Below are 24,387 nucleotides of genomic sequence, written 5' to 3'. Positions count from 1 at the left end.
CTACTTCGAAGGGCTGATATTTATTGACAATCCCTGTGAGGTAAGTAGTTTCAAGGATTACTGTAGTTGTGAAAGACTCAGAAAGAAGGCACTGTTTACAAGGCTGAGCTTGAAAGAAGATTTAAAATAGCATTCCATTAATTTTTTAAATTTTTTTTGTCAAGCATATATAAGATTACAGTAAAAGTATAAACATGTATCCATGAGACAATTTTGAATACAGTGGTACCTCTACCTAAGAACGTCTCTACTTAAGAACTTTTCTAGTTAAGAACCGGGTGTTCAACATTTTTTTTGCCTCTTCTCAAGAACCATTTTGTATTTAAGAACCTGAACCCAGAAAAATTTCCCAGGAAATTTGAGAGCGGCACAAAGGCCCGGCCAGTTTCCTGCCAGTCCCCCTTTAATCCCGACCATCTGGGGCTTTTCTGGGCTGCCAGAGGAGCCTTTCGGTGGTGCTTAAGGAAGCCTTGGCAGCCCAGAGCAAAGGGAGTATTTTCCTTTCTCTGGGCGTTTAGAAAAGGAATAAATCACTTCGCTGTGATGACTTCCTTATGTTGCCTCCCATACACCCAGCACGAGGTTGCCTCCCAGAGTGTCTGGGCACGGAAAGGCAAAAGGGGGCGCTTCGCCCCGGCCAGATCAACTTGTCTTCAGTCAAAACCGAGGAGTCACCACAGTGAAGGAAAGGTGCCGGCTACAAAGCGAGAGAGTGTGAGGAGCCCTTCAGCATGGGAAGGAAGAGGAAGCAGGTAGTAGCAGAGCAGCCGCTGCCTTTCGATCAAAGGAGCGGGAGGTTCCTCTCTCTCTCTCTTGCCTGGGTTTCTCTCTCTGGTGCAGTGTATGGGAGGCAGCCTTGCGCCGGATATAGGGGAGGTGTGTGCTCCTCCTCGCCGCCTCAGAGTCCATCTTTTTTTTTTTTAAAGCCTTAAAGTTTTGGAATTTTTTTTATTCCCCTCTCCTCACCTTCTTCCCTCGGCAGTGACTGTCCTCCTCCTCTTCTTCCTCTTCCTCCTCCCATCCAAATTTCGAGCTTTTATTTCTTTCCTAATGGGTTTGCACGCATCATTTGCTTTTACATTGATTCCTATGGGAAAAATTGCTTCTACTTACAAGCTTTTCTGCTTAAGAACCTGGTCACGGAACGAATTAAGTTCTTAAGTAGAGGTACCACTGTACATGGGAACATTAGGAAAGGGACAGTAGGCATGTTGGTGCATGTATGCACACCCCTGACAAACCTCTTAGGAATGGGGTGAGGTCAACAGTAGACAGTCTAAGGTTAAAGTTTTGGGCATTTAAGGAAGAAACCACTCTGTTGCTGAATTCCCACTTCTCAAAGATTTCAAGCAGAATTCAACAAAATCAGCTCTCTGCCTTCTATTTAAAACTCAGTCCCTGTATAGTCTGATTTCTTTTTATACATACATTTTTTTTCTTTATTCCCTGTCAGAATCTTTGGGGACCTACACACAATTTCTGTCAGAGATTGTCATAAGCCCGAGTAACTTAACCTTGAACGCATCCCAAGCAGTCCCAAACCCAGAATGACATAATCTGAAATCCAAATATTTATACAAGTTGATTTTACAATGTGATTGTGACATCTGCTACTTACGTCTTGGTTTCATAAAAAGGATTTTCTGTGTGACTCTCCAAACTCGGATAAATCTCTGGTGAGACAGGATTTTGCTGCAGGCAAGACTGTAGGTGGTTAGTATCAGCAAACAGAAATACTAAAATAAATGCTTGTTTTAGTTTACTTTGTTTAAAATACCTGTTGTTCCCTTCTGGCTTGAGCTGATAAATCAATAAGGTTTTGAAGGGAGTGGTTGTGGATGTTATCTTTGCATTTCTCTGAGTGGAGACAGATGGAGGTTAATAGCAATCTAAAGAGTGGTTAGTTACAGGTAGTCCTCAATGCCTGATCATAACTGAGCCCAGAAATCATACCAATTATTAAGCAGGTCATCAGATTATATAATTTATTTATTTATTTATTAGATTTGTATGCCGCCCTTCTCCGGCGGCTCACAGAAATAATATTTTTTCTAGAAGTCATTACTTATTACATGGTTGTTAAAGATTGTCTACAATGGGACGGGTTTATTTTGTCAAAAACTGATTTCCATCCAAAAAGTCATAAATAAAAATTTAAGAAGTCATAAATCATGGTTATTTGATCACAGGATGTCACAAATGGCCGTAATTGTGGGCCAATTGCCAAGAGCCTAATATGGTGGTGGGGGGAAGTGCCAGTTGGAGTTTCGAATTCTGCTCGTAAATGCCTTTTTGGGGGGTTCATTGTAACTTCGAATGGTTTCTAAGCAAACTAGTCATAAAGCAAGGACTACTGTATCTGCAGGTAATCTTTCCTTAATATCCAAAGGAGAATAGTGGCAGAAGATTGCAGTGCTACCAGAATGGCATAATCACAATGTGCTTCCCAGGGACACTTTGGCATCCAAAATCCCTCCGAGTTACATACAGCACCTGTTCAATTTTATTCCGCCTTATATTTTCTGACTGACTGTTTTCCAGAAGGTCAATATTTTGGAAATGACTTTTGTTTTATTCACTATTTAGGTTGGTAACTTTCATCATTCTTTTAAACCCATCTGATGTTTGGGGTATAACGGCAATAAATGCATTTCATTAATTCTGTATGCAGGAAGAATTTCTAATATTATCGAGAATATCTGTTTCCCAAAATTATCAGTTGGGATCAATTTTCCCACTACTTATATGTACATGGCTATCACCTTCTGAAATTTTATTACAATTTCTTTTAATTACATAGCAAAACCTCTATGGTTTCTGTGATTTTCTATAAACCTTTTGTGACACAACTTTTTTTAAAATAAACTATATTTGGAGGAATTCCTAGCACAGTCTAGTAAAATGGTTAAGAAAAAGATCACCTTCTTTGAAATAGTATGGACAAACCTGCTACATAGATCCCAAAGGAACTATAATCCCCCATGAGGTTAATAGCTGGGTTGAGACCAGGAAGCTATATTTCTTTGTCACGGCTCTCATTTTAAGGATTAGTCTCTACGATTAAAGTTGAAACTCACCCTGACCTCAATTGCCTTCCAGAAGCCGATTAAGAAGGAACTCTTCCAAACTGGTTTTTTAAAAAATATGAATGTTATTTGTTTTTATTTCTTATTTAATATTTATATTCTAATAATTTTGCAACGAGCATGTTATGCTTTTAATTGTATTGTGCAACACCAAGAGTTGTTGATCTGTATTCTTAGAAAAAGTATACATACATGTGTGTATACACACACACACGTATGTATGTATGTATGTATTTATGTATGTATTTATGTATGTATACCGCTCAAAAAAATAAAGGGAACACTCAAATAACACATCCTAGATCTGAATGAATGAAATATTCTCATTGAATACTTTGTTCTGTACACAATGTATACACAACAGCATGTGAAATTGATTGTCAATCAGTGTTGCTTCCTAAGTGGACAGTTTGATTTCACAGAAGTTTGATTTACTTGGGAGTTATATTGTGTTGTTTAAGTGTTCCCTTTATTTTTTTGAGCAGTGTATATAAAAATAAACAGCAAAGCACATATGGATTTAGAATGAGATGTCCCTAGGTAATCCTCTCTTCACCATGCAGCCAATTTCAATTGTGTTTGTATCAGCAATTTTCTCTCTCCAGAAGATTTGAATAGGTTTTACTTCTCAGGATTTGAAACCATAAAGATACATGTAAGAATATTACAGTATATTAATCCTGTAGAAGTTGGAAATTGGTTAAAAAAAAAATCTGAAAAGTTTGGAAAAGCTTATTAGCATTTAGACTTATATACTGCTCCTCAGTGTTTTACAGCCCTCTCTGAGCGGTTTACAAAGTTAGCATATATTGCCCCCAACAATCTGGGTCCTCAATTTACTCACCTTGGAAGGATGGAAGGCTGAGTCAACCTTGACCCTCATGAGATTCCATCTGCCAAACCTGCTGACAGCTGTTGATCAGCAGAAGTAGCCTGTAGTACTGCACTCTAACCACTGTGCCACCGTGGCTTATTTATTTATTTATTTATTTGATTTGATTTTTATGCCGCCCTTCTCCTTAGACTCAGGGCGGCTTACAACATGTTAGCAATAGCACTTTTTTTTAACAGAGCTAGGCTATTGCCCCCACAATCCGGGTCCTCATTTTATCCACCTGAGAAGGATGGAAGGCTGAGTCAACCTTGAGCCGGTGATGAGATTTGAACCGCTGACTTTCAGATCTACCGTCAGCTTCAGTGGCCTGCAGTACTGCACTTTACCTGCTGCACCACCCCGGCTTATATTAGCGGTCTCCATCCTTTGGGGTACCAGAGACTGATTCAGTGGAAGAAAAGTTTTCCATAGAATGGACGGGGGGGGGACGGGACACAAGATTTTGTGTGCTATTTCAAACATGTGCATACACAGGCAAAGCTTGTACATTCACTTGTGTGGCCCAGTTTCTAATGGGCAGTGGACTGATAACACTCTGCAACCTGAGAGTTTGGGGCCCCCCTGGCTTATGTGACCATGAAAGATTCATAGATCAGCTTCAGTAATTGCATTCAGTGCTGAATAATATGCAGAGGAGTTATGTAATGCTGGCAAATAGTTTACAAGCAATAATAAAAAATATACAATAACTGGAAAGGGTCAAAGCTCTTACTTTTAATGCACACAAGAAAGAACATCTCCAGTCGCTGTGAAATACATAAGTTTCCAGTATTAGGACTTACCCACCGCCACCCGTTTAGGTACGGATCCCTCACCAGGACCAGTTCGACTTAGACCTCTTTGATGGGTGACAAATGACTCCAACGTATGGATGCCAGACGCAAAACGTTTCTCAAGATTTTCTAAGGATGCCTGGGCCTTTGCCAATAGACAGGCTGAATCCTGTAGGCTGTTCACAAAATCTTCCTCCTGGTTGGCAATAGGGTTTCTCTGAGGAAGAGGGGGAAAATATTGTGGGGTAACATAGAAGAGATCACGGTTAGGAGTACAAGTAGCCCTCAATTTAGAACCATTAGTTTAGAAACCATTTGATGTTACAGAAGCATTGAGAAAAAGTGACTCATTTCTGGTCCTCACACTTATGACCATCTCAGCAACCCTAGTCATGTTATAAAAATCAGACACTTGGCAACCGGCGAGTTGACTGCCATTTGTAATCTTCTCAGCAAGCTTCTGACAAGTCAAGTCAAAGGGAAAAGCCAGATTTTGATGAATGATTAATTAATTTGTTTGTTTTATCAAGTACATATTGGAGGTATGTAAAGATATAAGAAAACAGTGTTCCCTCGATTTTCGCGGGGGTTGCGTTCCCAGACTGCCTGCAAAAGTCGAATTTCCGCGAAGTAGAGATGCGGAAGTAGAAACACCATTTTTTGCTATGGACAGCCAAAAACTACCCCCGCACACCCTTTTCCAAGGCCGCGCAAGGAGCCGGGCTTGAAGTTGGGGGTGGGGAGCGACGAAAGTGCGGAGGCCGGTAAAGATTGTTTTGAATGTCGGCCGCCCCCGCCCCCCCCAGCGCCTCCGGCCCCCTTGCCGCTACTGCCCGCCCACCCGATCCGCCCATCTCACCGGCTTTCTTGGGGCACGGGTCCTCCTGCAGCAGCGCTGGCGGCTACGGCTTCTCATCCTCCTCATTCGGCCGGTAGCCGCTCTGAGCGCTTTGAGAATGCCCGCCCCGCCCCTCTTGCAGTCCCTTAGCTGAGAGCGCTTTCGTCCCAGCTGTCAGTGAGGGGGCTGCAGGAGAGGCGGGGCAGGCGTTCTCACAGAGAGAGAGCAACAGACAGAGCGAGATAGAAAGGAGAGAGGGAGAGAGAGGGTGAGAAAGAGAGAGAGAGAGAGCAAGAGGGGGGAGAGTGGAAGGTAGAGAGAGAGAGAGAAATGATAGAAAAAAGGGGAGAAAAAAAGAGAATTGATTGAAGCAGAGAATGACAGGAAAGAGAGAGAAAGAGAGAGAGAAGTGACTCTTGGTGATGATGTATGACGTCATCGGGTGGGGAAAACCGTGGTATAGAAAAAAACCCGCAGATTATTTTTTAATTAATATTTTTTGAAAACCGTGGTATAGCCGTTTCGTGAAGTTTAAACCCGCGAAAATCGAGGGATCACTGTATTCATATACATGATACTAGAAAAAAATAAAAAGAAACATTAGATATAAGAATATTCATATACACGATATAGTAAAAAAAATAAAAGAAACATTAGGACAGGGGGTGTAAGGCATGCTGGTGCACTTATGCACGCCCCTTACTGACCTTTTAGGAATCTGGAGAGGTCAGTAAGTATGTGATTCCCTTAACCACCATGGCAGAACAGGTCATAAAAATGGGCACAACTCCCTTAACAACTCCCTAGCTTAGCAGTGGAAATTCTGCTCCCCAACTGGGGTTGTAAGTTAAATAGCAGCTGTAGAATTTTTGGTTTTCTGGAAAATCACCCGCAAAATGCAGAATAGTATTGAAAAAACTCTTGTGTGTGTGTGTTTGCACCAGTAGTGGGTTTCACCTACCTTTGCTACCAGTTCAGGAACGGGAGGGCGGGGCATGCACACAACGCTTCTGCGCATAGCTTTTTTGATGACGTCTGGGTGGGTGGGCGGAGCCTCCCGCTGTCACTGCTACCAGTTCACCTGAACTGGTGCTAGCTGGTAACAACCCATTAATGGTGTGCAAGCATTATGGGCAACACAATCCAGAACTAAGAAAAAAGACCCGATACCTTTGTACTATGCATACTGAAGCAGAATCATGTTGAAAAGGGAACAAAATAGAGGTGGTTCCTCCCGGTTCGCCCCATCTGGTAGTGATCTGTTGGTGACATCACAATGATGTCACGGAACCGTTTCAGTCGATGCTGATCTGTGGGCGCAGCCATCTTTTTTTAAAAAATGTTTTTTTCTTCTGAGCATGCGCAGAAGGCGAGTTTCCAGCGCTGCGCATGCATTGCCAACTTGTTTTCAGCTTTTTTTTCCTGGATTTTTTGACACTGCGCATGTGCTTGTGCCCATGCGGCACGGGGGGAAGCGAACCAGCAGCGAGGTAAGTTAGAACCTGTTCTGCCCGGGCTGTTTAATTACCAATAATTAATTTACAATTAAGACTCGGATGCAAAGGCAATCTTATACAATTGTTTTTATCAAGAAACATGCTCCAATCAAAGCCAGGATTTCGGAATCCAGGAGGATTAGGAACGGCTCTCTGCTGCAAGTCTTAGCTCTTATTTTTATTTATTGTTAGAGTTGAAAGGGACCATGCAGGTCATCAAGTCCAACCCCCTGCCTGAGCAGGAATCCTAAAGGACCCCAGCCAAATGGCAGTCCAATCTCCTCTTGAAAGTGTCCAGAGTTGGGGAGTTCACAACCTCCGCAGGCAGGTTGTTCCACTGGTTGATCGCTCTGACCGTCAGGAAGTTCTTCCTTACTCTCTATTGTAGGAACATTGATCTCCCACACCCACTTTCCCGTGAGCCTCTCTACTTATACTCCCAGGGTATCTCCCATAGAGATAGTCAACGCCTTAATCTACGTCTATAGGGATATTCGTGTCTGTATTTCATTCTTCTAATTCTAGCATCTAAGATTGGGTCCTCAATCCCCATCATCCTCTGACTCTGACATTTCCCTAGCTGGGGGTTCTACAATCTCTGATGGTCTCCCAGGTTCCAACTCCGTTTCACTCTCACTCTCAGACTCAGCTGGCAAAAACACTAGCCTAGGATACCCAGATGGATCTGGCTCATCCTCCTCAAAATCCGTGACCAGCTGAGCCGGCTGTGTGTCCCTTACAACAGAACCCACCCCTGGAACAAAGGCTTACAGAGTGGCAAAGTTCAGACGAAAAGAATGGTTTACTTGAAAAGTGGTGAAATGTTTCTTAAAACTCTTGGGAGATTTTGATGTAGAATAGCATGTAATTCCTAGTAGTGTGTAAATCCTACAACTACAATTTTTAATCATTACATTAGTTGATGGGTATGCTTTACAGTCAAGTAAAAAGAAATCCACAATCTTTTACTAGTATCATGTACATAAATATTATATCTTTGCATTCCACAAATACGTACGACAAAAATAAAAAAATTAAAAATAAAGCAATCCATGCATTGCATATGTAACACTGTCTCTGTGTTAAAATGTGAATGTGCTTGTTCATGGCACACAGTTCAGGCTTCATAGTGAAAACAATCGCTTGTCTTGGAATTTCTGGTACCGCCTCTCTCCGTTTTGGACTGTAATTCCTACAATTATTCTAACAAGGAGAGTTGGGCATTATTACTGGAAACATCCAAAGATCTTTGCACTTAATCAAAGAAGTTATGTGATTCCTTAAATATGTTAGTTAGTTAGTTTTTTTGTTTGTTTGTTAGAAACATAGAAACATAGAAGACTGACGGCAGAAAAAGACCTCCTGGTCCATCTAGTCTGCCCTTATACTATTTCCTGTATTTCATCTTAGGATGGATACATGTTTATCCCAGGCATGTTTAAATTCAGTTACTGTGGATTTACCAACCACGTCTGCTGGAAGTTTGTTCCAAGGATCTACTACTCTTTCAGTAAAATAATATTTTCTCATGTTGCTTTTGATCTTTCCCCCAACTAACTTCAGATTGTGTCCCCTTGTTCTTGTGTTCACTTTCCTATTAAAAATACTTCCCTCCTGAACCTTATTTAACCCTTTAATATATTTAAATGTTTCGATCATGTCCCCCCTTTTCCTTCTGTCCTCCAGACTATACAGATTGAGTTCATTAAGTCTTTCCTGATACGTTTTATGCTTAAGACCTTCCACCATTCTTGTAGCCCGTCTTCAGTTTGTTTGTTTGTTTGTTTGTTTATTTATTTTGTCCAATACACAACAATACACAATGAAGGTTATAGAGGTTATACTCAAGTAAAATATATTAGAGAAAGAATAGAAGTGAAAATTTAGGAATAGAATATATTAATTAGAGAATAGAAGGATATTATGAGAGTAGTATAAGAAGATTAGAATAGAAGAATAGTAGATATGATATAGGAGATATAGGAGAGACAATAGGACAGGGGATGGGAGGCACACTAGTGCACTTATGCACGCCCCTTACTGACCTCTTAGGAATCTGGAGAGGTCAACTGTGGATGGTCTGAGGGTAAAATGTTGTGGTTTGGGGAAGATACTACGGAGTCCGGTAATGAGTTCCATGCTTCGACAACTCGGTTAGTAAAGTCGTATTTTTTACAGTCCAATTTGGAGCTATTATTTGGAGCTAAGTTATCATTAATGGATTGGAAACTTTAAATAGCTTCTTCCAGCAATTTGTATTGGGGGTGGGTTGGGTGGAGGGCTAGTTACAGATCAAGACTTAAAAAGGCTTCAAGCCTGAACAAGCCATACCAGGTCTGCTGACATGGCAGTATGAACAGATTCAGCCTTCTCCTCATCGTTCCTCCCGTGTTCCCATGTGCTGTTAGAGTTTGACTTCAGATTTTGCTGTTCCACAGATTTGCTAGGGAGATCAGCCTGCTGATCGCTATATTTCTGTGAAAAAAGAAAATGCAGAACACTGTGAAAATGGGTATTCTTCAGTGGATGGAATGTAATCTAATCTGCATTGTCCCTTCAACCTGTCTCCTAAACAGGGGTATCCTTGACCAGTCTCTTTCTATGGAAGACATTGTGTACTTCTACTCCAATATGTGAGGCCCTGTGCCTCTCAGGTGTCAGTGGCTAGAAACACGAGAAGAACATTATTTTCCTTCTTATTTCTTGTATCTTGCTGCAGTCATTGAATTGACAACAGAACTTAGACTTTTGACTTATTCCACTTCATTTTTCTCTCGATTCTTAATACAGTGATACCTCGTCTTACAAACGCCTTGTCATACAAACTTTTCGAGATACAAACCCGGGGTTTAAGATTTTTTTTGCCTCTTCTTACAAACTATTTTCACCTTACAAACCCACTGCAGCCGCTGGGATGCTCCGTTGCCAGCGAAGCACCCGTTTTTGCGCTGCTGGGATTCCCCTGAGGCTCCCCTCCATGGGAAACCCCACCTCCGGGCTTCCGTGTTTTTGTGATGCTGCAGGGGAATCTCAGCAGGGGAATCCCAGCAGTGCAAAAATGGGTGCTTCGCTGGCAACGGAAGTCCAGGGCTGGGGTTTCCCAGCGAGGGGAGCCTCAGTAAAATCGCAGCATCACAAAAACACAGAGGTCCGGAGATGGGGTTTTGAGGACTTCGGTGTTTTTGCGATGCTGCGATTTCACATGCTCCCTTCGCTGGGAAACCCTACCTCAGGACTTCGCGTTGCCAGCGAAGCACTCGTTTTTGCAATGCAGCATCACAAAAACACGGAAGCCCGGAGGTGGGGTTTCCCATGGAGGGGAGCCTCAGGGGAATCCAAGCAGCGCAAAAACGGGCGCTTCGGCTGGCAAAAGGGGTGAATTTTGGGCTTGCACGTATTAATCGCTTTTCCATTGATTCCTATGGGAAACATTGTTTTGTCTTACAAACTTTTCACCTTAAGAACCTCGTCCCGGAACCAATTAAGTTTGTAAGACAAGGTATCACTGTATTAATAATATTGGAATTATTTTTTTAAAAAATGTAAGAAGCCCTTCAAATGAAACATGATTCATGTTTTATTTGAAGTTATTAGCCACTTCCCTTAGGATAAACATTTGGAGAGCCAGGACTTTTTTTTGAAGATTCAGTCAATCGGCCAGTCACTTCGCTGATCCGAAATCAAGAATAGCTAATATGTGTGAATGCACGTGCATAAACGTTTGTACAATTTCTCCATTTAAAAAGTGATACAAAATGGACTGTATTTGACTACATTATCAAAGCACTTAAACCTAGAAACAAAGAAGATTGATGGCAGAAAAAAACCTCATGGTCCATTATACTATTTCCTGTATTTTATCTTAGGATGGATCTATGTTTATCCCAGGCATGTTTAAATTCAGTTACAGTGAATTTACCAACCACGTCTGCTGGAAGTTTGTTCCGAGCATCTACTACTCTTTCAGTAAAATAATATTTTCTCAAGCTGCTTTTCATCTTTCCCCCAAATAACCTCAGATTGTGCCCCCTTGTTCTTGTGTTCACTTTCCCTCCTGAACCTTATTTAACCCTTTAACATATTTAAATGTTTTGATCATGCCCCCCCCTTTCCCTTCTGTCCTCCAGACTATACAGATTGAGTTCATTAAGTCTTTCCTGATAAGTTTTATGCTTAAGACCTTCCACCATTTTTGCAGCCCATCTACAAAAGAGTTTAGTCCAGTGTTTCCAAATCAAGGCAAACTTTAAGATTCTTAGACTTCAATACACACTGAAGTCAAAGTCTTAACATTCACTCCAGGGGTGAAATTCAGCAGGTTTTGACAGGTTCTGAAGAACTGATAGTGGAAATTTTGAGTAGTTCAGAGAACCGGCAAGTACCCACTCTGGCTGTCCCCAGAGTGGGGAAGAAATGGAGATTTTGCAGTATCCTTCCCCTGCCACGCCCACCAAGCCACACCTACAGAATCAGTAGGGAATTTTTTTTGAATTTCACCCGATTCACATGTGTTAAAATTGCCAGAGTTGGGAAACATTAGTCTAGTTAATATTGCAGCAAAATTCTAATTACTGTAATTTAAGGGTTTGTCTACAAAAAGTCAACATGCTCTTCCATGTAATAGGAATTATGTTGTGCTAGGATACATCCCTTCCCAGAAGGAAAAAAGGGAAACTTTGTTTAAAGCCACTAGGATCCAACCTCCTACCTGTTCCACTTTCATTGTCTGGCTCCCAGGATGACCACTAAATGTGCTTTGTCTTGCACTCCTGCTGCTGGACTCCACCTCAAAATATGGTGCTTCTGGAGAGAGCAACAGAGATAAAAACAAGTATAGAAAAGCCATGGGTTCTGTTAGATCTTTACATTGATTAACTTATTTTGCTACTCCACATTATTATACATTAGCTCCGATTTTGCTTGTTAGTTGCCCTCTTTTTCCCCATTCTTCTTCCTGCATATGATTTTCCACTTTCAATTTCCAATTCATATTATTGTTCCAATTAAAATTATTGCATTATTACTCAAATAGTTCTTAGCATAAAATATTTTATCTTACCTGATGTTATACTGGTATATATGAGATTATTTTTTTGTAACCTACATAGCTATTTATTTATTTATTTATTTATTTATTTATTTATTTATTTATTTATTTATTTATTTGTCAAACATGTATACGATAGCAGTTTGCATAATCATAAGTGTTGTGGTTAGCTCTGGCCCAGCTCCTGCCCCAAGGACTGTGGATGTGGGGGAGACATCCACATGCTGCAGGCCTTCATCTGCTGATGAAGGCTCCTCTGACCAAGAAGACATGAGTGACAGGGAGGAGGAGAGTGTGGCAGACAGCTCAGAAGGAGATCAATTATCTAGCTCCTCCTTGGATTCAGAACAAGAGTTAATGATACAGCCACGCATGCGGAGAGCGATGCATAGGCAGCAACAACTGAGATATTATTATAAAAGAAAGTGAGGCCATCTGTGGTTGGGTGGGGCTGTGGTAATTAGTGAAGCTGCTATAAATTGCAGCCTGTGGGTTTGGCCATTGTGGAGGATTATCTGATCGTTGTGTTTCGTGACTGCTTTACTGACTTTGACCTTTTGTGTGCTGATTTTTCCCCGCTTTGAAACTAAACCAGAGCAAAGTGTGTTTCACTTTGTGAAAGGACTGTGAATTGCCTCACAGCTGCAAGCTAAGTATCACAGAACTGATAAGGGACATGTACAAATTACCAGTTTGTTTGGAGACCAGTGCTCTTGGCTATACCAACAGAGGGCTTGGTTTAAGTGAATTTTCATTATAAGAGAACATTGTTTTGAATTTTCAAACGTGTGTGTGTCTGAAATTTGTACCTGTGAATTTTTGGGAGGAGTCTACCAGAGAGCCCGACAGAACACATAAGTAAAAAGTAATGATAAAAAGAAGGACAGTAGGACAGGGATGGTAGGCACAATAGTGTGCTTATGCTTGTCCCTTACAGACCTTTTGGAGTTTACTTTCTTTCCCCCCCCATCTTTTCATTTGGAGTTTACTTTTACCAAAAGCTGTTTTATAAACCCAATTCTGACAAGTACAGTTTGTTGTTGAACTGAGTGCAGTTAACCTCAGTATGGTATACAAAAGGGTGCAGAGTTTGCCTCCTAAATTATTCTGTAGTTATTTTCTTAGTCGATCCATATTTCTACATGGGTGCAAAACTAGAGCAGCAAAACCAAGCGAGAACAAATCAGGACTAGACCAAACCACGGGTGTCTATGAGATCTAGTTGCTTTCATCAGAAAAACAAAAACAGCCACATGCCATCCTCTTTTTATTTATTTATTTATTTATTAAATTTGTATGCCGCCCCTCTCTGCAGACTCGGGGCGGCTCACAACAGTAATAGAAAAAACAATGTACAATACAAATCTAATAATCAAAACTAAAAACCCATAATTTTAAAAAACCATGCACACAACATACCATACATAAATAATATAGGCCTGGGGAAGTTATCTCAGTTCCCCCATGCCTGACGGCAGAGGTGGGTTTTAAGGATTTACGAAAGGCAAGGAGGGTGGGGGCAGTTCTAATCTCAGGGGGAGCTGGTTCCAGAGGGTTGGGGATGCCACAGAGAAGGCTCTTCCCCTGGGACCCACCAAACGACATTGTTTAGTCGACGGGACCCGGAGAAGGCCAACTCTGTGGGACCTAATCGGTCACTGGGATTTGTGCTTTTTCTCTTTCTTGTGTGCATGCAAAGAAGCAATGACTGCTTTGCTCATCTACAATAAAGATTCTGGCTTGTTTCATAAGGGATTCCACAATTGTGGCTAAAACAAGTAATGAGTTAATATTATAGGTCTGTGATGGCTGCGCGCACCCCTCCCATTGGCCAGAGGGTCTCCGAGTTTCTGCCACATATGCATGAGGGGGGCCAAGGCACATGGGAGTTCACATTGCATTTTGGGGCTTCACACATGTGCAGAGGGCCCCCCCCCCCTGCCCCATTTTGGGCCTGGATGGTGGCCCGCACCAACCTGGAAGTCAAAAATGGGTGAGCGGAGGAAGGACGCATACCCAGAAATGCCTGTGCATGTATGGGGTGCATGCGTGGGGCGCTCATATTGCATTTTGGGGGTAGGCGTGTGCTTTGGGCACTCGGCACCAAAAAGGTTCACCATCGCTGTTATAGGTAAACGTATTTAGTGACTCAACTTAAAATTCACATCTGAGTATAGATTATAACACACATTCTCAAACCCAACATTTACTTAGGTTTGGCTTCATAGATTCTACATTGGAATCTATGAAGCTAACATCATATTGTAGTTCTACTACTGGCCATGAAACTGACCTTCAGGAACGATGGGAGCAGAGACTTGAGTGGTCACCGTTAGTCCTGCCCACATGCAAAGCTTCTTTGGACAAGGTGCTGTTGATGAAAGCAAAGGAAAATCTCCCACGGCACCCTGTAAAAGTAATACCATTTATGATTTTTATTTCTGATCAATGAAAGATAAAAAGAGACCCATCAGTGCTGTCTTTGCATGCGTAGAGTTATTGTGAGAATGCCTGTAATAAAATGATCTGTGATACCTCGATGTGCTGAGTTATCTGACTGGGAAAAGTTGATCTTGTACCAGAACAGTCCTAAGCACTGTATATTGGATGGCTGGGCAAGGGAAGAAGTGGGCTAATGAAGAATACATTAATTGAAGAAGGAAAAAGAGACCTAACAGTGGGTGCTGGCTCTGTAAGCTGCTTAGAGAGGGCTGTAAAGCACTGTGGAGCAGTGTTTATGCTTAAGCATCAATTAAGTAATGTGACTCAAAGATTCCAGTCCCTGTTTGCAAATGCAGAGAGTATAGGAAGAACTAGAACTAGAATTCAGGAAGGCAAATATAGTTTACTAGAGCCGTGATGGCGAGGTAGTTAGAATGCGGTACTGCAGGCTACTTTTGCTGACTGCTGATTGTCAGCAGTTTGATTCTCACCGACTGAAGGTTGAACTGATCCTTCCATCCGTCCGAGGTGGGTAAAATGAAGATTGCTGGGGGCAAAATTCTGGCTCTGTAAGCTGCTTAGAGAGGGCTGTAAAGCACTGTGGAGCAGTATATATGTTTAAGTGTTATTGCTATTAGTAGGCATTGCTGAAGCCTTTATTTATTGGACTTCTATGCTGCCCCTCTCCGAGAATTCAGGCAGCTTATAACACATTATAAAATAATGTATAACATTTTAGATCCAATTAATTAAATATAAAATCTAAAAACCCAAGCCATAAAAAGCAGTCATTCCCATTCAATCAACTTTCTCTCAGCACATTCAAGAATTTAATAGCCCCAAGCCTGGCGGCATAAATGAGTCTTAAGACTTTTGTGGAAGGCAAGGAGGGTGGAGGCAGTACGGATCTCCGGGGGGAGTTGATTCCAGAGGGCTGGGGCCCCCCACAGAGAAGCTCTTCCCCTAGGAGCCACCAAACGACATTGACAGAACCTGGAGAAGGCCAATTCTGTGGGACCTGACCGCTTGCTGAAATTTAAGGATGAAACTCATGAGTGATCATCTGAACTGAACCTTCAGACCTTCTCAATACGTAGGCTCAATGTCTTTTACATTACCACTCCTCTTTCTAGGGGTGAGATGCTCTCAGTTCGCTTGTGCCTGTCAGTTGTCGGAGATCCGGTAGCGAAGGGAATGTGAGGCTCCACCCATTTGCCCGGATTCCACCATTTCGGTTCCTTTGCACATGCAGGGGTGGGTGGGGGGTAAAAGAACCCAAATGGCGGTGTCAGGGCAGGTGGGCGGAGCCTGGTGCTCCCTTTGCGCCTGACTCTCCAACAACTGACAGGCATGATTTATGATTTATATAATTAATTTATATTTATGATTTATATGATTGATATAATTTATGTATGATATGTTTGTGTGTATGTCTTGTTTTTAAATAAGGGTTTTTAAGATATTTTTAAATATTAGATTTCTTATTGTGCATTGTTTTTATTCTTGCTGTGAGCCGCCCCGAGTCTGCGGAGAGGGGTGACATTCAAATCTAATAAATAATAATAATAATAATGAGCGAACCAGGAATATTTAACCCCTGGCTTTTTCCTTTTTTCTGGTCTAGTAATTTTCTATGTAGTGAGGAAAGGCCCATATTTTCAGCAGTTGTGCAGGTAGTAGGATTAGGAATAATTGAAAATATAAGCAGTTGAGCTCCTTACCTGTTGAGCTGCCCGCAGTAAGTAGCGTAAGTCAAGGAAAGTGCCTGTCCGGTCACGTTCTTTCAAAGCTGCACCACTTTTGACCACCTCATAAAATGGCTCAGGGACGCGGGGATCAGTTAAGAGAGACTGCCCTCCCTCCATTTTTTCTTTCACATCGAGACCATCCAATCCGTCCCATGGAATTTCTCCTGAAAATAGGCATTGCTTGATATATAAGACCATAAACCATAGTTTAGGAAGACCATGGAATCTAGCCTGATACTTTTGGTCACAGTATTCTACTAGCTGTAATTACTAAGCTTGTGCCCCAAAACAATTTGAAACGGCTTTAATTAATTATTAAAGCAGCATAATTTCACTGCAATTCTTACAGCAGTATCTTTTTTTCAAACGCATGTAGATTTATTTGCTTTTATGAACAGTAGAAAATGCATTTTTTTCTGAATAATTTTGAAAGCATGCAAAGCATAGTCAAAACCACATCTAAGAAATAGATTGAAATGCGCTGATCTCAAGAAACTGAATGCCTAATTTAAATCTGACTCCAATAGCCCTAGCAGTGGAAGTGATGTGCCGGTGCCTGGAGGCTGTTGGGGCCTGGATGGGTGTCAACAGACTCAAACTCAACCCGGATAAGACGGAGTGGCTGTGGGTTTTGCCTCCCAGGGACAATTCCATCTGTCCGTCCATTACCCTGGGGGGGGAATTATTGACCCCCTCGGAGAGGGTCCAAAAGTTGGGCGTTCTTCTCGATCCACAGCTCACATTAGAGAACCATCTTTCAGCTGTGGCGAGGGGGGCGTTTGCCCAGGTTCCCCTGGTGCACCAGTTGCGGCCCTATCTGGACTGGGACTCATTACTCACAGTCACTCATGCCCTCATCACCTCGAGGTTCGACTACTGTAATGCTCTCTACATGGGGCTACCTTTGAAAAGTGTTCGGAAACTTCAGATCGTGCAGAATGCAGCTGCAAGAGCAGTCATGGGCTTACCTAGGTATGCCCATGTTTCACCAACACTCCGCAGTCTGCATTGGTTGCCGATCAACTTCCGGTCACAATTCAAAGTGTTGGTTATGACCTTTAAAGCCCGTCATGGCACTGGACCAGAATATCTCTGAGACTGCCTGCTGCCGCACGAATCCCAGCGACCGATTAGGTCCCACAGAGTGGGCCTTCTCCGGGTCCCGTCAACTAAACAATGTCGGTTGGCGGGCCCCAGGGGAAGAGCCTTCTCTGGGGCGGCCCCGGCCCTCTGGAATCAACTCCCCCTGGAGATTAGAACTGCCCCTACTCTCCTTGCCTTTCGTAAACTCCTTAAGACCCACCTCTGTCGTCAGACATGGGGGAACTGAAACATCTCCCCCGGGCAGATACAATTTATGAATGGTATGTTTGTATGTATGTGTGTTTAGAATATGGGGTCTTTTAAATATTTTTAAACAGTAATTTAGATTTGTTGTAGATTGTTTTTTTCACTTGTTGTGAGCCGCCCCGAGTCTGCGGAGAGGGGCGGCATACAAATCTAAATAATAAATAAAATAAATAAATATTAAATATAATTACCGTATTTTTCAGACTATAAGATGCATCAAGATTTCGAAGAGGTAAGTCAGGAGAAAAAAGTTTTTGCCCTCCCCTCGCCCTCAGATTTCCCAAACCCTCTGTGTACCCCATTTTTGTGAAAAATGTGCCATTTTTTGAAAAAATTGTAGCATTTTTGCCCTACCCCAGCCCCCACGAGCCCTCTGCAGACCTCCCAAACCCTCTGTGCACCTGTTTTTGCATGCTGCAGGGCTTTGGAGGCCAAAAATTGCTGTAAGGGTTGGGGGTGCGTCTTATACTCCGAAAAATACAATATTTATTTTTGATTTATTTTTGTTTATTAGATTTGTATGCCGCCCCTCTCCGCAGACTCGGGGCGGCCCACAACAGCGATAAAAACAATACATAATGACAAATCTAATAATTAGAATCTAAAATAACAATTATACATATAAAAATCTAAAAAGAAACCCCAGTATATAAAACATACATACAGTCATATTATGCACGGAGATTACATAGGCAAGGGGAAAGAGCCTCAGTTCCCCCAAGCTTGACGACAGAGATGGGTTTTGAGGAGTTTACGAAAGGCAAGGAGGGTGGGGGCAGTTCTACTCTCCGGGGGGAGCTGATTCCAGAGGGTCGGAGCCACCACAGAGAAGGCTCTTCCTCTGGGTCCCGCCAGACAGCATAGTTTAGTCGACGGGACCTGGAGAAGACCAACTCTGTGGGACCTAACCGGTCGCTGGGATTCGTCCGGCAGAAGGCGGTCTCGCAGATAACCTTTAACAAGAAGGTTAAAATCAACTGATCTTTCCAGAAAAAAAAGCATTTTAACAGACTGCATTTTTGGCAATATGTTCACATAATTCATTTGCAGCAAAGTTACTTTGCACAACTCACAGGTCACTGATTAGTTCATTTTACCTGTGATTTTCTACTTATGTCACAAACTGACCTGTGAAGATTTCCTGAATTATTGTGCAGAAACTGTAGAAGTCAGACTTCACGGAGGCTGATCTGTCTCTGATGACCTCCAAGGGTAGCCAGTTGTAGAGAGGCGGAGGTGGTGGGATAGGCCAAGTGGAACAGAGTTTCTCTCTCCTGAAACAGAATTCATTCCCTCAAGGTTCCTGCAAAACCCTACCCAAGAGCCACAATTGCATTTGCTTCAACCATATCGCATCTCAGACATTAACACCCTTGAAAATGTCCAAAGATACTTCACCAGAAGAGCCCTTCACTCTTCCACTCGAAACAGAATACCCTACGAGACTAGACTTTCAATCCTGGGCCTAGAAAGTTTAGAACTAAGACGCCTTAAACAAGATCTAAGTATTGCCCACAAGATCATATGCTGCAACGTCCTGCCTGTCGGCGACTACTTCAGCTTCAACCACAACAACACAAGAGCACACAACAGATTTAAACTTAATATTAACCGCTCCAAACTTGACTGTAAAAAATATGACTTCAGTAACCGAGTTGTTGAAGCGTGGAACTCATTACCGGACTCCATAGTCTCATCCCCAAACCCCCAACACTTTACCCTTAGATTATCTACGGTTGACCTATCCAGATTCCTAAGAGGTCAGTAAGGGGCGAGTACAAGTGCACTAGAGTGCCTTCCGTCCCCTGTCCTATTGCTCTCCTATATCTCCTATACCTTTCTTCTATTCCTATATCTCTTCTTCTATTCTTTCATTGATATGTTCTATTACTGTACCTTCTTTTCTATTATTTCTTAGATATATTTTACTATGAGTATCTCCTCTATAACCTTCATCATGTATTTTACTATGTGTATATAGATATATACCCACTAAAACCCTCATAGTGTATTGGACAAAATAAATAAATAAAATAAAATAATAATAAATAAAACTAACCTCTGTTGCATGTGCTCAAGGTTACTGAGCTTGGCAAGGCCCGGTCTCACCAGCTGTATGGCGTGGGAGGTCACCGCCCGATGGATGTACCCTCGAGAATGCAGAAACAAAAGGGCTTCAGAGACTTGCAGGAGCAGATGCACTGTGGCAGAGGATGCTGGTGAGCTAGGATTCTGCAAGGAAGGTAAGAAGGGAAGTACAGTGGTGCCTCTACTTAAGAACTTAATTCGTTCCGTGACCAGGTTCTTAAGTAGAAACGTTCTTAAGTAGAAGTAATTTTTCCCATAGGAATCAATGTAAAAGCAAATAATGCGTGCAAACCCATTAGGAAAGAAATAAAAGCTCGGAGTTTGGGTGAGAGGAGGAGGAGGAAGAAACATAGAAACACAGAAGATTGAGGGCAGAAAAAGACCTCATGGTCCATCTAGTCTGCTCTTATACTATTTCCTGTATTTTATCTTAGGATGGATATATGTTTATCCCAAGCATGTTTAAATTCAGTTACTGTGGATTTACCAACCACGTCTGCTGGAAGTTTGTTCCAAGCATCTACTACTCTTTCAATGAAATATTTTCTCACGTTAATTCTAAACTTTCCCCCAACTAACCTCAGATTGTGCCTCCTTGTTCTTGTGTTCACTTTCCTGTTAAAAACACTCCTCTCCCGAACCTTATTTAACCCTTTAACATATTTAAATGTTAAGTTCGTTAAGTCTTTCCTGATAAATTTTATGCTTAAGACCGTCCACCATTTTTGTAGCCCGTCTTTGGACCCGTTCAATTTTATCATAAAACATAGCTGTATACAATGCCAAATAAAATGGCAATGCTAAGGAATACTCAAACTACTAAGCAATTGCACTTATTTCAAAAGCTAGCAAGATAGCACTTAAGATTTTGCAATTCTTCAACAACACATGGAATAAGAACAGTGAGATGTATATGTCGATTTCACAGATACCTCTTAAAAATGCGAGTGCATGAGGTTATCTCATTGGACATTGAATATTGTATGATAGAGAAACTAAATGGTTAAACATTCGGAAAAGAATACATCAAAAAAATCCAAAACTTTAAGGCTTTCAAAAAAAAAAAAGAGGGACTCTGAGGCGGCAAGAAGTAGCACGCTCCTCCAATACACCCAGCGTGAGGCTGCCTCCCATACACTGGCTGCTGCTGCTGCTGTTACCTGCTTCCTCTTCCTTCCCATGCTGAAGGGCTCCCCTCTTCTCTTGCTTGCTCACTTTGTAGCTGGCGCCTTTCCTTCGCTGTGATGACTTCTCAGCTGCCCAGAGCGAAGGGAGTGCTTCTTTTTTCTGGGCGCTGGCAGAGGTTTATTCTCTCCCCAAGAGCCCAGAGAAAGGAAAATGCTTCGTTCGCTCTGGACTGCCAAAGCCTCCCCAAGAGCCCAGAGAAAGGAAAATGCTTTGTTCGCTCTGGACTGCCAAAGCCTCCTTAAGCGCCACCGAAAGGCTCCTCTGGCAGCACAGAAAAGTCAAAGATGGCCTGGATTAAAGGGGGAATGGCAGGAAACTGGCCGGGCCTTCGTGCTGCTCTCAAATTTCCTGGGAAATTTTTCCAGGCTCGGGTTCTTAAGTAGAAAATGGTTCTTAAGAAGAGGCAAAAAAATCTTGAACACCCAGTTCTTATCTAGAAAAGTTCCTAAGTTAGAGGTACCACTGTATGTGGTAGTTCTGGATAGCGGGAAGAGCAAGGTACCTTCCTGACTGTCCCACTTACCTCACAGTGCAAGGCATAGTAGAGGGAGCACATTTCTACTCTTTCAAAGACAAGCTGGATAGTTTGGAGGTCTATGGATGGACTCACAGCTAAGAGGAGCAGTAGATAGGGATGGCGAAGGTGGCTACGGGAAACACAAGTATCATGTTTAAATACCATATCCACTCTGAATAAACTGCACAGATCACATCTCTTGTTGTGATGTGAAAGTCTGAATAAACAAATCACATCCCTTCTTCGATCCATTATATTCCAGATGCCCACTAACTGGAATTACCTGCAATGTTCTTGTTCAGCTAAGAGCAAGTCCATGGTACGACGTGTTTTACTGCAATTGGGATGTGCCTCTGGCTTGATGCTTCTCACAGTAACCAACTGTCCATTCCATAGCAAGCTAGAAACAGAGGTTAACATGGAAGGATTGGAGTTAAGACTCCAATTCTTCTCTCCACAAAATTTTGAAATGAAGAGTTAGAATAATAATTTAATTTATTTGACTTCTATGCCGCCCAATCAGGTAGGACTCAGGGCAGCTTACAACAATAAAAAAACAATACAATAATAAAAAGAAGTTGAACAACAATAATAAATAAAACCCCGTAACCCTAACAACCCATTAACCCCCCCAAAATCAATCTAACAACATATACATCAACAAACATAATACGGGCACGTCTGATGTTAACTTCATGGCCTCCAGGCCCTGTCAACAAAGCCTGGTTTTAACAGCTTTTCGAAAAGCCAGTAGAGTGGGAACAATTCGAACATCGGAGGGGGGGAGGAGTTGGTTCCAGAGAGTTGGGGCGGCAGCAGAAAAGGCCCTCCCCCGTAGCCCTGCCAACCTACATTGTTTAGTCGATGGGACCTGGAGGAGGCCGATTCTGTGCGACCTAATAGGCCTCTGGGAGGTATGTGATGAGTTATGTGATGAGGTAACTAATAACTCATCAGTTGACTTTATTTTCAAGCCGTCACTTCTAACAGACTACCAGGCTATGCATCTCTATTTATGTAAAGTTGCCCACATATTGGTTCTGTTTTCCTGTATTTTTAGATGCATATTTATTTCTACTCTCCTCTTGGGAATTCAGGGTAATCTCAAAGCTTGCCAACAATATTTTGAACTTGAAAGACATGGGAAATATTAAAGATAAACCACGGAAACACTAGATGTTACCATGGATTCATTATTATTATTATTATTATTATTATTATTATTATTATTATTATTATTTATTGAATTTGTATGCCGCCACTCTCCGTAGACTCGGGGAGGCTAACAACAATAGTACAAAACATCATGTAAATCCAATACTAAAACTAATACTAAAACAATTAAAAACCCTTATTTATAAAACCAAACATACATACAAACAAACATATCATGCATAAATTGTAAAGGCCTAGGGGGAAAGAATATCTCAGTTCTCCCATGCCTGACGGCAGAGGTGGGTTTTAAAGCGCTTACGAAAGGCGAGGAGGGTGGGGGCGATTCTAATCTCCGGGGGGAGTTGGTTCCAGAGGGCCGGGGCCGCCACAGAGAAGGCTCTTCCCCTGGGGCCCGCCAAACGGCATGGTTTTGTTGACGGGACCCGGAGAAGGCCCACTCTGTGGGAGCTAACCGGTCGCTGGGATTCGTGCGGCAGAAGGTGGTCTCGTAGATACCCTGGTCCGGTGCCATGAAGGGCTTTATAGGTGATGACCAACACTTTGAATTGTGACCGGAAATTGATCGGCAACCAATGCAGACTGCGGAGTGTTGGTGTAACATGGGCATTTTTGGGAAAGCCCATGATTGCTTTCGCAGCTGCATTCTGCACGATCTGAAGTTTCAGAACACTTTTCAAAGGTAGCCCCATGTAGAGAGCATTACAGTAGTCAAGCCTCGAGGTGATGAGGGCATGAGTGACTGTGAGCAGTGACTCCCGGTCCAAATAGGGCCGCAACTGGTGCACCAGGTGAACCTGGGTAAACGCCCCCCTCGCCACAGCTGAAAGATGTTTCTCTAATGTGAGCTGTGGATCGAGGAGGACGCCCAAGTTCCGGACCCTCTCCGAGGGGGTCAATAATTCCCCCCCAGGGTGATGGATGGACAGATGGAATTGTCCTTGGGAGGCAAAACCCACAGCCACTCCATCTTATCGGGGTTGAGTTTAATTCAGGAAAAGGCTTTCACTACATGTAACTACCCTTAGAACTGGATCTTCCAAGTTATTTTAAGGTTACATTTCATTATTCTAAAAGTGTGGGAAGGGGATTTATACATAGCAACTCAAAATATAGCTTTACTTCCTCATGAGTGTAAATGGTCCATTCTCATAACTCCAATCTGCCTCTCTTTGTCCTCTTATCAGTTCGTTGTTATCGGCAATGGATAGGAAGGCAGCCATCCGTGGCTGCTCGTACCTACTTGGATAGAGCTGGAGGGGAAAAATGAATGAGTTAAATACCATGTTTTCCCCAAAATAAGCCCTCCCCCCAAAATAAGCCCTCCCCCAAAATATTTAAACGCATGCACAGCTGGTCCCCGTCATTTTCTCTGGTTATGGTAAGGGAGAAGAGTTTGAAATCAGGTAAGATGGCAAGAGGAGCACCATCTTGCTCCGCGCCCCCCAAAATAAGGCCAAACGTAAAAAAAAAAAATAAGACAGGGTCTTATTTTTGGGGAAACACAGTATGCAGCTTAGCATTGCACTTTATAGATTAATACCTGCCCTTCCCACTGCAGTGAATTATTCAAAGAAATGTCCTTACATGTCCATATCCAACAAATGGCTTCTTCACATTTGAAAACATTTGGGGAAAGTCCAGATACCTACAAAAAGAAGGGTAGGAGGATTCTCTTAAGACACATTCGTTTGAGCTTTCAGTATAAGGAAAGTAAATGGATTATTTCTCTTGCTGACAAGAAAA

General features: G+C 42.3%; 1 protein-coding gene across 3 annotated transcripts in view; it reads right to left on the bottom strand.

The window, feature by feature from the left end:
* The window catches only part of LOC139160225 (inactive serine/threonine-protein kinase TEX14-like), a 43,312-nt gene that overhangs the window by 5,781 nt on the left and 13,144 nt on the right, over positions 1-24,387 (bottom strand). For all 3 annotated transcript variants that reach the window (XM_070737886.1, XM_070737885.1, XM_070737884.1), the window contains exons 6-18: positions 24,229-24,289; positions 23,764-23,894; positions 21,752-21,868; positions 21,475-21,598; positions 19,735-19,907; positions 18,804-18,949; positions 16,299-16,489; positions 14,429-14,543; positions 11,797-11,891; positions 9,420-9,563; positions 4,764-4,971; positions 1,778-1,857; positions 1,619-1,692 (exon numbers count right to left, since the gene is read on the bottom strand). In XM_070737886.1, coding sequence (XP_070593987.1) covers positions 1,619-1,692; positions 1,778-1,857; positions 4,764-4,971; positions 9,420-9,563; positions 11,797-11,891; positions 14,429-14,543; positions 16,299-16,489; positions 18,804-18,949; positions 19,735-19,907; positions 21,475-21,598; positions 21,752-21,868; positions 23,764-23,894; positions 24,229-24,289 — 1,659 coding nt within the window. The remainder of the gene's footprint in view (positions 1-1,618; positions 1,693-1,777; positions 1,858-4,763; positions 4,972-9,419; positions 9,564-11,796; positions 11,892-14,428; positions 14,544-16,298; positions 16,490-18,803; positions 18,950-19,734; positions 19,908-21,474; positions 21,599-21,751; positions 21,869-23,763; positions 23,895-24,228; positions 24,290-24,387) is intronic.

The sequence above is a fragment of the Erythrolamprus reginae genome, chromosome 2, assembly GCF_031021105.1.
Source record: "Erythrolamprus reginae isolate rEryReg1 chromosome 2, rEryReg1.hap1, whole genome shotgun sequence".
NCBI lineage: Eukaryota > Metazoa > Chordata > Lepidosauria > Squamata > Dipsadidae > Erythrolamprus > Erythrolamprus reginae.
This window is presented reverse-complemented; position numbering and strand designations above follow the sequence as displayed.